Source organism: Psilocybe cubensis, chromosome 5, assembly GCF_017499595.1.
Source record: "Psilocybe cubensis strain MGC-MH-2018 chromosome 5, whole genome shotgun sequence".
Classification (NCBI taxonomy): Eukaryota; Fungi; Basidiomycota; class Agaricomycetes; order Agaricales; family Agrocybaceae; genus Psilocybe; species Psilocybe cubensis.
Window position 1 is genome coordinate 1,370,839 of NC_063003.1, and position 12,022 is coordinate 1,382,860.

At 45.4% G+C, this 12,022-nt stretch overlaps 2 protein-coding genes across 2 annotated transcripts; both read right to left on the bottom strand.

The window, feature by feature from the left end:
* Positions 1–4,395: 4,395 nt before the first annotated feature.
* Positions 4,396–6,626, bottom strand: JR316_0005913 (Alcohol oxidase 1; the record flags this gene model as incomplete). Its single annotated transcript, XM_047891664.1, has 14 exons — positions 4,396–4,420; positions 4,479–4,501; positions 4,692–4,711; positions 4,780–5,003; positions 5,061–5,146; positions 5,210–5,270; positions 5,331–5,474; positions 5,526–5,574; positions 5,623–5,712; positions 5,774–5,991; positions 6,049–6,168; positions 6,223–6,233; positions 6,290–6,524; positions 6,550–6,626. 14 exons carry the CDS (start codon positions 6,624–6,626, stop codon positions 4,396–4,398), a joined length of 1,383 nt encoding a protein of 460 aa, XP_047749013.1.
* Positions 6,627–7,978: 1,352 nt separating this feature from the next.
* Positions 7,979–10,437, bottom strand: JR316_0005914 (uncharacterized protein; the record flags this gene model as incomplete). The annotated part of the gene is made up of 12 exons (XM_047891665.1): positions 7,979–8,096; positions 8,151–8,431; positions 8,482–8,630; positions 8,683–8,727; positions 8,778–9,000; positions 9,059–9,207; positions 9,259–9,303; positions 9,353–9,578; positions 9,637–9,721; positions 9,777–9,973; positions 10,026–10,114; positions 10,164–10,437. 12 exons carry the CDS (start codon positions 10,435–10,437, stop codon positions 7,979–7,981), a joined length of 1,881 nt encoding a protein of 626 aa, XP_047749014.1.
* Between the last annotated feature and the right edge of the window lie 1,585 nt (positions 10,438–12,022).

A 12,022-nucleotide genomic window follows, 5' to 3' on the forward strand; every position in this document is an offset into this window, starting at 1 on the left:
CAGCTACCCAGTGATGTGCTTTTGGGTTTGCGCTGAATCTTCCCAAAACTCCCACTGTGTAAGCAAGGTCTGGTCGGGTTCCCATCATGGCATACATTAGCGATCCAACTACGCTTGCATATGTGACTTGTTTTCCGTCAATGTTCATCTCGTAAACTGTTTCATTGTTGCCGTCGGGGCTGTCTGATGTGAGGTGTAAGTTGGGTGCCATTGGAGTATAGATCGATTTCGAGTTAGACATGCCACATCTTTCGACCACAGTCTTGATGTATTGACTTTGGGATAAAGATATTGTTCTGGCCTTTCGATTTCGTGTGATTTGAATTCCCAGAATGTACGTGGCTAATCCCAAGTCTCGCATTTTGAAAGTTTCCGAAAGTTTTGATTTTATACTGTTCATGAATGGGCGTGAGTTTGCTGCAAGGAGGAAATCGTCGACGTAGACCACTAAGAAACAAACTTCGCCCTTTTTGCCTTTGAACACATAGAGACATGTTTCAGCATTTAATCGTATAAATCCGAGTTCTCTAAGTTTCTTGTCCAGCGTGTGGTTCCATGTCCTTCCCGCTTGCTTTAGGCCGTATAATGATCGTCGAAGTCGCCAGCAATGTCCTTTCGGAATCTCTACTCCAGCAGGCGGGTGCATGTACAGCTCTTCTTCGAGTTCTCCATTTAAATACGCTGTCGCCACATCCATTTGATCGAGCTCTAAGTCATATTTGGCTGCCAATGCAAGGATGATTCGGATTGATTCAAGATTTGCTACTGGTGCAAATACTTCCTTGTAGTCAATCCCTTCCTTTTGTGAGAAACCACGTGCAACTATACGAATTTTATATCGTTCGACGTTTCCATTTGCATCGTATTTGACTCGCGGAACCATTTTTGACGTGATGGGTTTGACGTGCTTTGGAGTCTGTACAATTTCGTACACATGGTTGTCGTTGAGACTTTGGAGTTCTTCAGTTAGCGCTGCTCTCCAGTGATGTCCATTTGGTCCGTTGAGTGCATCAATCGCATTTGTTATGATCTCGCGAGCATGTGGGCCAGTACTTGCAACACCAGCGAAGTAGATGTCTTCATGATCTACGTCATCAGGGTTTGTGTGATCGGCCCTTGATTCAGGGTTAGGGTCGACTTCCAAATTTGGACTGGCATTGTTTGGTGGTGATTCGTCCGTAATCCCCGAGTCCGATTCTTCTTCCTCGACAACTGGCCAGTTTTTCCTCTCGACATTTCCACTATCTCTTGATTGCTCGGATTGTGTTGCGGTTTTGGATCTTAAAGTTTTAGTGTTTGCACGGTGAGTGTCCTGCAATTTCTTTGCACGGTAATAATCATTGTTGGGTCTGTTTGGTAAGGGGTTTCGTCGAGGTCGGCTAGCTCCCACTGAGCTTGGGTCAGGTGTATAGGTCTTTCTCGGTCTTGTTATTTTTGGTGGTGGATCATTTACGGCGGTTGCTGCTGGAATGTCTGCAGGTGCGTCTTCTTGTTGTGTTTTAGCTCCCACTGACGCAATACTGCGCATGACTGTTTCAGCCATGTCCTCCCACTCGTCGTTAGATCCACTGCCTTCCATGTTATTTAAGTCGTCCAATTCAAGATCGGTAGAAGGAGGCAAATTTGGAGCATCTGTGTGTCGTAGGATTTCGGATTTATTTTGTAGGATGTCGTGTGATTTGTTTGGGGTGTTTGGTGTGTCATATGAACTTAGATCAATGGGATTGTCGTTGTTCTCATCAAAGCGAACGTGCCGACAGTGAAATACTTTTCGAGTTGCAATGTTAAGAAGGCGGTATGCCTTTCGCCCTGTTGTGTAGCCAAGTAGCAAGGATTTTATTCCTTTCGACGAGAATTTTCCTTTTCGTTTGCTTTTGGGTATTAGCGCATAGGCGACACATCCAAACGGTCGGAGCCATGATATGTCCACTTTCACCTTAAAAAGTTTCTCATAGGGTATTCCTCCAGAAAGTCCGGCAGCGGGTGCTCGTGCCATGATGAACGCCGCAGTGAGCATTGCGTCGGTCCAAAAAGACATTGGTACATTTGAATCTTCAATCATTGCTGTTGCTAGGTTTACCAGTGTTTGGTTCATCCTTTCAGATATTCCATTCTGTTCTGGTGTATCCGGCGCTGTTATGCGGTAGGTGACTCCTGTACTGGCAAGTTCCTTTTTGAATTCTTTTGATAAGTATTCACCGCCGCCGTCAATTTGGAAGAATGAAACAAAGTTTGGTGAGAAGATTATTTGCCCAATCTCTTCGCCGAATTGAGCTTGAACATCTGAGCGCCATTGTTTGTAGATTCCGAGTGCTTCGCTCTTTTTCTTCATGAAATAAATCCAAGGATATCGACTGTGATCGTCGATGAGTGTGATCCAGTATTTGTATCCATGTCGATCTTGGGGTTTGACAGGACCTCCCACGTCGGAGTGAATTATTTGGAGTGGTTTTGAGGCTCGTTCTCCTTCATGGGATTTGAAGAATGGCTTTTTCATCTTTGCGAGTATGCAAGGCTCGCATAGTTTGGGAATTCCAGTTACTTTGTCAATGTTGACGATGTGGCCATCTGACACCATCTTTTTCAGCCTTTCCATTGATATGTGTCCCATTCGGCGATGTAGAATGTTTATATCAATAGAGCTGAGTGCGAATTCGGGATTGGTGTAGTCTCGTGGTTTTGCATCCAGTTGATATAGTCCATCCTTATCCGATCCTTGAAGAATGGATTTACGACCTTTTGACAGTTTGACTGTACATTTCCCATTCTTGAAGACTGAGTAACATCCTTTCTTATCGAGCTTGCGAACCGATATGAGTGTGAGTTTAAAAGATGGTATAAACAGCACATTGCTTAATTTAGTTTCGATGTTCTTTCCTCGGATAGTATCACAGAGGGTTATTGATCCGATTCCAGTAGCGTTTACAAAAGATTTGTCGCCAAATTGAATTGGTTTTGGCGGGTCTAGTGTTTGGAATGTACTGGGATCAAACCACTCACGACATGGAGTCATGTGTGTCGATGCACCCGAATCAAGAAGAATATCGTGTAATGTGTCTCTAGTCTCATTTGCTGCAAGGTAGGCTTGAATGCGTGTTTTCAATGCTCTATTTACGGACATGGGAGTAGGATTACTAGATGTGTATGCCAAACCCGAGAATTGGGCTTTGTCCATTGCCTCAGTATCCGATTCATCGTCGTCATCTGATGAGACGGCAGATTCATGCTTAGCCTTGTGTCCAGACTCCTTTTTCTTCCCCTTTGAAAGTGATGTGGATGCTGCCTTTGCCTTTTCTCTATCCATTCGCTTCTTAGCAAAGCACTCCTTTGTGCTGTGTGACGTCGAATCTGGATGAATGTCGCAGTGTTTGGGAGTCTTTGTTTTTGACGCTTTTGATCGAGCGTTCAACGCTGACTCGGCATTGGTTGATCCTTGAATTCGAGTTGCTTCGGAAGCGAGGCGGTTGGATATTTCAGCAAAAGAAAGCTTTGAATCCTTTGGCAATGAGTTTAGGACGGTTGACTTGAAGGTTTGCCACATTTGATCGTCGGGTAATGAGTGGAGTAAAAGGAATGCGAGAAATTCCGAATCGAATGGCTTCTTCATTGCAGTCAGTTTGGCATCCGCTGATGAAATCGATGATATGTGGTCTTGGATCGTTGATACGTCTCCGTCCCATTTCTGACTAACCATGCCGACAAACGTGTAGAATGCGCTTACTCCAACGTTGGTGTTTTCGTGCATGTTGATGAGCTTAGAGAACAATGCGAATGCAGTTGTTTCCGATGCTGTGTCCAGTACCAGTCGATCAGATATGTGGTCGGTGATGATTCCGTGAGCCTTTGCATCGCGTATCTCCCACGAATCTCCGAAAATAGTTGTCAGGCCAGCAGCAGCTGCTCGAGCAGCATTTTCGGCTGCAACAGCGGCTGCCTGAAGCTGTGTATCGTCTGGTTTGGCATCTGCTGAGCTTCGAGCGGCTTGAGCGGCTGCTTGGGCTAGGTTGAGCGATGTTGAATCAGATGTGATTGGGGGTTTTGGAGTGATGGTGACATCAAAGACTTTCTCTCGTTTGAGTTTGGCGGATATTCTGAGTTTCCAGATCTGGAAGTTCTCAGCGCCAGTGAGAACTGGGCATTTGGAGGTGTCCGAAGTAGCCATTTTCGGGTACCAGCTGCTTGACAGCTGTGGGATATGTGTCGATCAGGTCTGATCTTGAGATCGCGATTGAATTGCGGACACTCGGAGGGTACGCAGTTGATACGAGTTCGTTTCGTTGTAGATCAGGGTTAAAATCGCGCTAGGCGGGGCCCATAACCTGTCAGAATCTAAGTAACGAGCGTGAAGCTCGATCTCAGTACGTATCGTGGAACGAACTGAGTTGCAGTATCTACCTAAGTAACGAGCGTGAAGCTCGATCTACGAAGTGATGTAATAAGTAAATAATGAATGTTTAATGAATAAACTTTAAGCATACCTCAGTACGTATCGTGGAACGAACTGAGGTATGAATCAAAGAGAAAACAAAGGAAATGGGGGAGCACGATACACGTGATGAAAGAAACGGATGAAGTAGTTAATCTATGTATACGGCGTATCCGAGTCGTCATATTCTAACAAGCACATGTGCCAATCTGTTACTCGAGTGTCAACCGATGCATAAAGGACGTATGAGGTCAGTTTTTCGTACCGAGTGCCAGGCGGTCTCAACTATTATGTGATTGTCGAGATAAATAAATAAATATAGGGCAGTAAAATTACTATGACTGGAAACGCACCGTTTCGTCTATGATATTCGTCGATGGCAGCGTCATCTTCTTTCGAATAAACGATAATGGGAGCAGAAACATTGACAGGAGATGCCGGTTGTATGGTTCGGGCATTACTATTTTCTTTGAAAATTGGATGTCCGACAACTAGATCCCCTGCGTAGTATTTGAGCCGGCGGCCAAGTTCACGAGCCTTTTTGTACCCCCATCGAAGGGAAACAAGATCTGACGGACTTGAGCAATTGGTAAGGCTACGCTTATGTTTACTTTTCGAACGGCTGGAAACATACTCGTCGAGAAACCCAGGATGAAAATCTAACGGAGTTTTTGCATCCTTAGAAGTGACATGGACGCTACCAACTGATGATGGATAACCCTTGTAAACCGAACAATATGTCAGATGGATTAAGCTACCTCAAATTGATGAATATGTAATTACCAAGTAATAGCCAATGCTGTAATACTTCCCGCGTGGAACTTCAGGGTTGACACCACAGTAGCTGACAACGGAGGTTGCTGGTCAGGCTTTGCTCGTTCGATATGCGGTCATTATAACATACGCAGCAAGTGGAGCCATTAAAATGACAGGTTTGTCGTGATGGTCAGCTTTAGCGAAATAAGATTGCCATCGATAGTCGAACTCAGGTGAGATTTCGGCAAGCTCCTCTTTGCTTGGGCGCATCCTGACCACAGCATCAAGTCCACTGGTGAGGTTGATGAGGTGAATCCGCTGAATCTTGTAAGCAAGCACCTACTTGTGCGATAACAAACCACTTCCATCTTTCAACCATTGCGTTTCGTAATCTGAACCGAATTAAAGGTTAACTGACTTTAGAGAACAAATGGACGTACCTTTGATTTCTTCGGTGCTTCCTCGGAAAATTTGATCCATAGTGTCCGCGTCCTCTGTTGCGACAAAAGGAAGAAAGATGACGTTGTGGTCTAAATAGATGTGTACATGAGCTTGTTTTGAGATGTCAAAATCATTGTCTGACTAGCTTACCCATATAGTTCTCTCCGACGCCAGGGAGGTCCACAACAAGGTCTATACCAGCTTTGTTCAATACCGCCTCTCCACCAATCCCAGATCTCTCGAGAATTGCTGGTGAACCGAAAGCTCCTGCTGAAACTACGACTAGACGAGATGCTCGAGCGATGAGCAAAGGAGATTCTGTTCCCTTGGATTCATTAAAATATTCTACGCCAACTGCCCGGCCATCTCTGAATCGACTTAATTAACGAAATCATGTATGCTTTATAGTTGGAATGACCACTTACTCCAAAACGACGCGTGTAACTTTGTGTCTGTCCAAAATTGCAAGGTTTTTATTGCCCTCTTGGTTGTATATGTAGTGGTGTGCAGTGTCAGACCTTCGTCCCGTCTTGAGGTCAATATACCTGATCTTATAAGTCAGATGTAATAGTCACTTAACCTGAACACAATGAAGGTACCTTTGCACTCGCTGAATAAGAGATGCAAATAAGTATGACCTCTTTTCACCACCCTGGATACACTCACTCCGTACTGATCACAGCTAGTAAATGTATTGGTGTCGTCTGTGATGGTGCGCTCCTGATCAAAGGCGGCTGCAACTTCCAAAAAGTTCTCTCCGACATTTACTAAATCTGGCGCGAATGAAACTTTTAGCGGGCCTGAACTTCCATGTGTGGAATTCAGCGTATTTGGTTGGTGTGTTTCCGCCTTGATTGAATTCGAATTAACAAGGGTGCCTGTTAAGAATACCCTTCCACACCTTTTTTAACAGAGGAATCAAATACTTTGATCCCCAGCCTTTGTTTCCGTATTCAGTTTCCCAGTCATCGTAGTCAGATGCCGCTCCTCGAGTGTATACCATGACTAGGATGAGATATTAGAACCAAAATAAATTAGCACATTGATATCTAACTTGCAATTGACACTCGAGCCACCTCCCACAGCATGCCCGGTCGGCACAATGGGTGATCTACCGAGAAGAGATGGGCTAGACCTGCCAATGTGGAAGGTGAAAGTTTCCTTGACCTGAGCGAAGTTGCTAAAATATCGGGCAGGTTGAACACAGTCTTCCATTCCTTTGACGTGTGGACCGGATTCCACAATCTAAGCGCCTTCCTGAGTTTCATCACTATTTCGAAAATTAGTTGACATACCAGAATCTTTAGGCTAGGGTCAGCCTCGGCAAGACGGCCAGCTGTGATGCAGGCTGATGCCCCTCCTGGTGTGTTTCCAAAGGATGGTTGGCATCAACGAGTTGGATATCATGTCTTGTCAAAGACGAACCTCCTGCAAAGATTATATCATATGTCGATTCTGACCCTGCAGTTTGCTGGTGCGAATGCATATTCCCAGATAGGTTTGAGTATAAGACCAATCAAATGCCCAAAGCAAGCAAGGACTTGACGAACTACTGTCCTGCGAGTTGCAATATTTATCGCTAACAACGCCCGGGTGGAACGGTGACAACTCATCCTCCATCATTCGGTAATTGGTTCATTGAACGTGGCGATGTTTAATGCAAAAGGGTGCGCATGCGAAAGTCGAGAAGTTGTCAGATGTCCAAGCCATGTACTACAATGTACTATCGTGCTTGGCTCTTGATGTGCTGCGGAAACGGAACAACGGATAGAACAATAACATTAGCCGGCCTTAAGGTAAGCTAGACTCGGAGTCTGCGACCGGGAAACCTAGGGAAAGGGCACGAAGTCCAATGATTAAAGTTCCAGATCCTGTGAATGGTCATTCAAGTTTCAACATATCGGCTTGATACCACTAACTGCACGTACACATTTCCTTGGAGTAGACCAATCATCATGCTTAATTATTTAGTATAAGGAAATCGAAAAGTGTACCGTTATATATGTGACGCGTTTTTGCCATGAGTGAGAGCTTGTGGCATTATTGAACCTGTGCCATGGAACAGAGATTACATAAATACTAAATTTCTGTCATCATTTTCTTTTAACTCTCACGATCCTCATGATGCCAGTTTCACCCAAGGTTCATCTGACATGCAATAATACCTCGTTAGATCAAGTTAAAAACTTACGGCAAGGTCAGTTCGCCACTATTGTTCGCAACTTATCTGTTAGGGGCCTAATGCGCAATAGATTGATGGAAATAAACGCGAACAAATGAAATGCTATGCTACAGTACTGGTGAATATCATCATGGTCTAACGTGGGTCAAAATGTCTGTTGGGAGCCCCAACTATTAGTTGCCAGCAGCAGCGATGCACTGAGCTTGCTGAGCGTTGCAAGCAGATACAGTGAAACCATTCTTGTTTCCCGAAGCGTTGGCAGCATTTGCGCACTGGTTATTTTGAACATCACTGTTATACAATAAATTTCAGCGCCGCAAAATTTGAGTTCCTGAATGGACCTACCAAGAGCGCACAACGGCATTCCTGACGTTGTTGAAGGAAGCGTTACCTGCCACTTGGAACTGTCCGTTACCAGCCGCTGTCACGACAGGAGCTACGACGTTTCCAAGAGCACCCTGGAAGGTTTGAAGATTGCCCGAAACGTTGGAAGCTTGTGTGGCAGTCGCCACCGGAGCAGCAGCGGTAGTAGGGGCAGCAGCGGTGGTGGTGGCAGGAGCGGCAGGAGCCTGAACAGCTCCAACAACTCTACCTTGGTTATCAATTTGCTGAACAGAGGCAAAGTTCTACGGAAGATATTAGCACGATAAATAGTTACAATCGCATAGGCACGCACGGTGGTGATTCCGAAGACTTGATTGAAAGCGTCTGCCTGTGCACCGCTTCCCTTGGTGGCGGCGGATGCAGCGCTTTGGGCAGTCTTGCAGGTTGCCTTGGCAGTTGCGTCTGCGGCACAAGAGTTGGTCAAAGTATCACAGATGAACTCTAAATTGAATTGTTAGTAAAAATTATCGGTTAGACCGAAGAGACAGCTCACGGGTGATGATGTCGATGTTCTGAGCAGATCCATGGTTGAACGAAGCTAGAATATAATTAACTTCCAAGACCTAACGAAGCAAACTGGTTATTTACCTTTGTCAACAGGTTGGAAGCTGGTTTCTTTTCTGTTGTCGAAACCCGCAGCAAATTCGATCTCAGGGACAGAACATTTACCAAAGCTACCAATGCCGGAGGAGACAGCAGGGGTGCTAGCAGGTGGGGTCTGAGATACGACAGATGCAACAGGGGCAACAGGGGCAGCTCCAGCAGAAACTACTCTTCCTTGGTTGTCAATGACAGCAACTGTGCTAAATGTCTGAGGGATTTCACATTGTCATCAAAAGTAGAAGCAAAACTAAAAGAAATGCATTTACGGTTGTGATCCCAAACGCGGCATTGAAGGCATCAGCCTGCGCGCCTGTCTGAGATGCAGCGGCAAGGGCAGCTGTTTGAGCCTGAGCACAGAGGTCTTTAGCAGCCTGGTTAGCCTTGCAGCTGTTCGTCAAAGTATCGCAGATGAATCCTGAGAGAAGAAATGAGTCATTGTAACAACATATGGGCGGCAGAGACGCACGAGTGATAATCGCAATATTTTGAGCGGAACCATGGTTGAAAGATTCTAAAACAACTTATCAGCATCTGATAGAAAGTTACAGCAAAGATCTTACGCTTGTCAGTGGGCTGGAAGCTGGTCTCCTTTCGGTTGTCAAAGCCAGCAGCGAATTCAATTTCCGGAACAGTACAGCTACCAAAGTCGGCGCCAGCAGGAGCAGTGGCAGGGGTAGTAGCTGCGGGAGGAGCAGCCGTGGCAGCATCATCCCCCACAATGACGGTGACAGCAGGATCTGATGCAGTAGCAGTAGCAGCAGCAGTGACGGTGACGGTGACAGTGGACTGTAGAGGACGTGATTATTTATCGGCGCAGAAATAATCCAACTAGTACTGCACTTACGGCAGCGCAATCAGTCGCACTCGGTGTCTCAATCAAGATTGGTTCCGTCTCCTGGGGTGTCTCTACAGGAGTTTCGGGAGAAGGCCTTCGCTACAGGTTAGGATCTAAAATCAATTTAACGGATTAATTAATGAACTTACTGAGCAACAGCACCGTTGAAAGGCGAAGTATTGGCTTGAGTGCCTTTACGGACCGACGCCTTCTTTGCAGGGTCGAAGAATATGTTGGGGTCGTTCGCAGGATCCTGAGCTTGAACAAGACCGTTGAGCTGAGGGTTCTTGGGGGCCTTCTGACAGAAAACAGAGTTTCGGTTGGTGGGTGGATTTGTCGTGAAATCCTACCCATATCGGATCAGAAACAGAACAAAGTATACCAATATTTATCATTACCGGAGGAGTATTCTTCTCGACTTGACGGTATTCAACGGCAGCGGCAATCATGAGTTCTTGAGTGGCGGCATCGAATTGCTTACTGGCATCTACAAGGCATTTAGCGGACATTTTTTATCAATATAGGCGATGGCGTACCGATGATTGCATCTGCGTGATCCTGTTGGGAACACTCAGGCTGAGCGGCGAGCAAAGGAGTCACTGCTTGGCCAGCTAATACACCGCAAACTTCTCCAGGGCATGCGGTTCTGATTTTTTCAAGGACAGCAGGCTGTTCTTGACCAAATCTCCGTGGATACAAGTAGACAGCACGTCCATCCCTCTCGAGCCACCTTTCACGTGCGAAGGCTTGATCAACTGAAGCAGCAAGGACAGAGCACGCTAACAGAGCAAACTTGGAAGTCAAAAGCATTTTTGATGTGTTCAGAAATTCGGATTAAGGAGCAAAGAATGTGTGCAGCAGGTAGGCCCAAGAATAAGAAAAGAATGAAATGGAAAAGATAGACACCTGGTCAAAAGTTGGTAGAAGAGGCAAAAATGAACGAGCCGTCAGCGACACAAGTGTCTAAAGGTTCACTGAACCTAGAAAAGAGAAACAAAGGGAAGTAGTTTTCGTATAATTGCATTAGGCTCATTTAATAGTGAATCAACAGGAGTGCCTAGTCCCGGTTGTTCTCTCCAATCAAGGCCCCCACCCGAGACCGATATATTTCCGCGAGTTGCTTTGCCAACATAGGATTACAAGGGCCGAGTCTTGGATAGTTTCTTCGCTCAAGCGATTTCAGAGGTAAAGCGAGCCCCTTTGGAAGTTCCAAAAAGAAGACGGATGAGAATATTTCACATAAACGAAATTTCACTGATGATGGTTGGTATACAACCTCGTATCAAGCCATGTTTACTTGTTTAGGTAGACATTACTAGTAGTGAGACCGCGCGAGGACTTGATTTAAATTTCTGCATTGGTTTTCTGGTATTTTTCACCTCGCACAACCGACTTCATGATCAATTACCTTGAACATGGAGGACAGATAGAACTGGCACAAGATGATCGTTACTGTTGCTCATGACCTTTGGTTGTGAGAGCTGAGGAGATCATCGATCAGGAGCATATGGGTAAGGTAGCAACCAGAGATGCACACCAATTATTACGAGTTTAATGGTGATATGCAATAACTGCTCAAATCTAACAGTAAAAGTTCTTTAAAGAATGGGAAATGTATTCTGCAGTTTCAAAAAATTACAGAGTCAACCACTGGCTGAGCCCTTGAAGTAGGACGGACTATGTAATAGCAAAAAATATTGTCCGCATCTGACACAAGTATAATAACTTGAGCATAACGGGTTGCTACCTAGTTGCTATCGGTTGTCATCCCAGGGTCAAATACGGCACCCTAAAGACACCGCTGATAGGTATTTAGACCTCCCGTCGTACCCTGTCGTACCTGATCGCAATCAAGTCTATTAACGCAGATTAACATAGATTAACCCTCGGGCATCAATGCTCCATTGTCGCGACTCACCATACGTAGAGGCTTATAATAAAACATTGCAGGACCTATTTCTATAGCAGTCGAGGATTTACAGGAACTGCATATAATCAACAATTTCAACTAATCTCTTCGATAGACGTCGTTTATTTTGAAACACAAGAAGAACACCACACCTAAACCAACTCAACCATATTGAGATCAGTAGTAATATTTTCCCGGAATCAATGGCAAAGCAGACACCACTTTGACTTGAGAGCCAGGTTACTCTTTGAGTTCACCAGCTGTTGTCATGCCGTTTTCGCTCCACTAGTTTTCTCACACCGCTGGTCTGGGAAGGATGTGACAGCCACCTTCGGCTACCGGGTTATGAGCGTATTGAGGCCACCTTGTAAACATTCTAAGCATTTTGTTAGTTCCCCGCTGGGGGGTGTATACCCACCAATGGAGTTTATTGAAAACCAAAGCGCATGGCAATCGAAATTTCAGACACTGCTCTTCAGCCCCGAG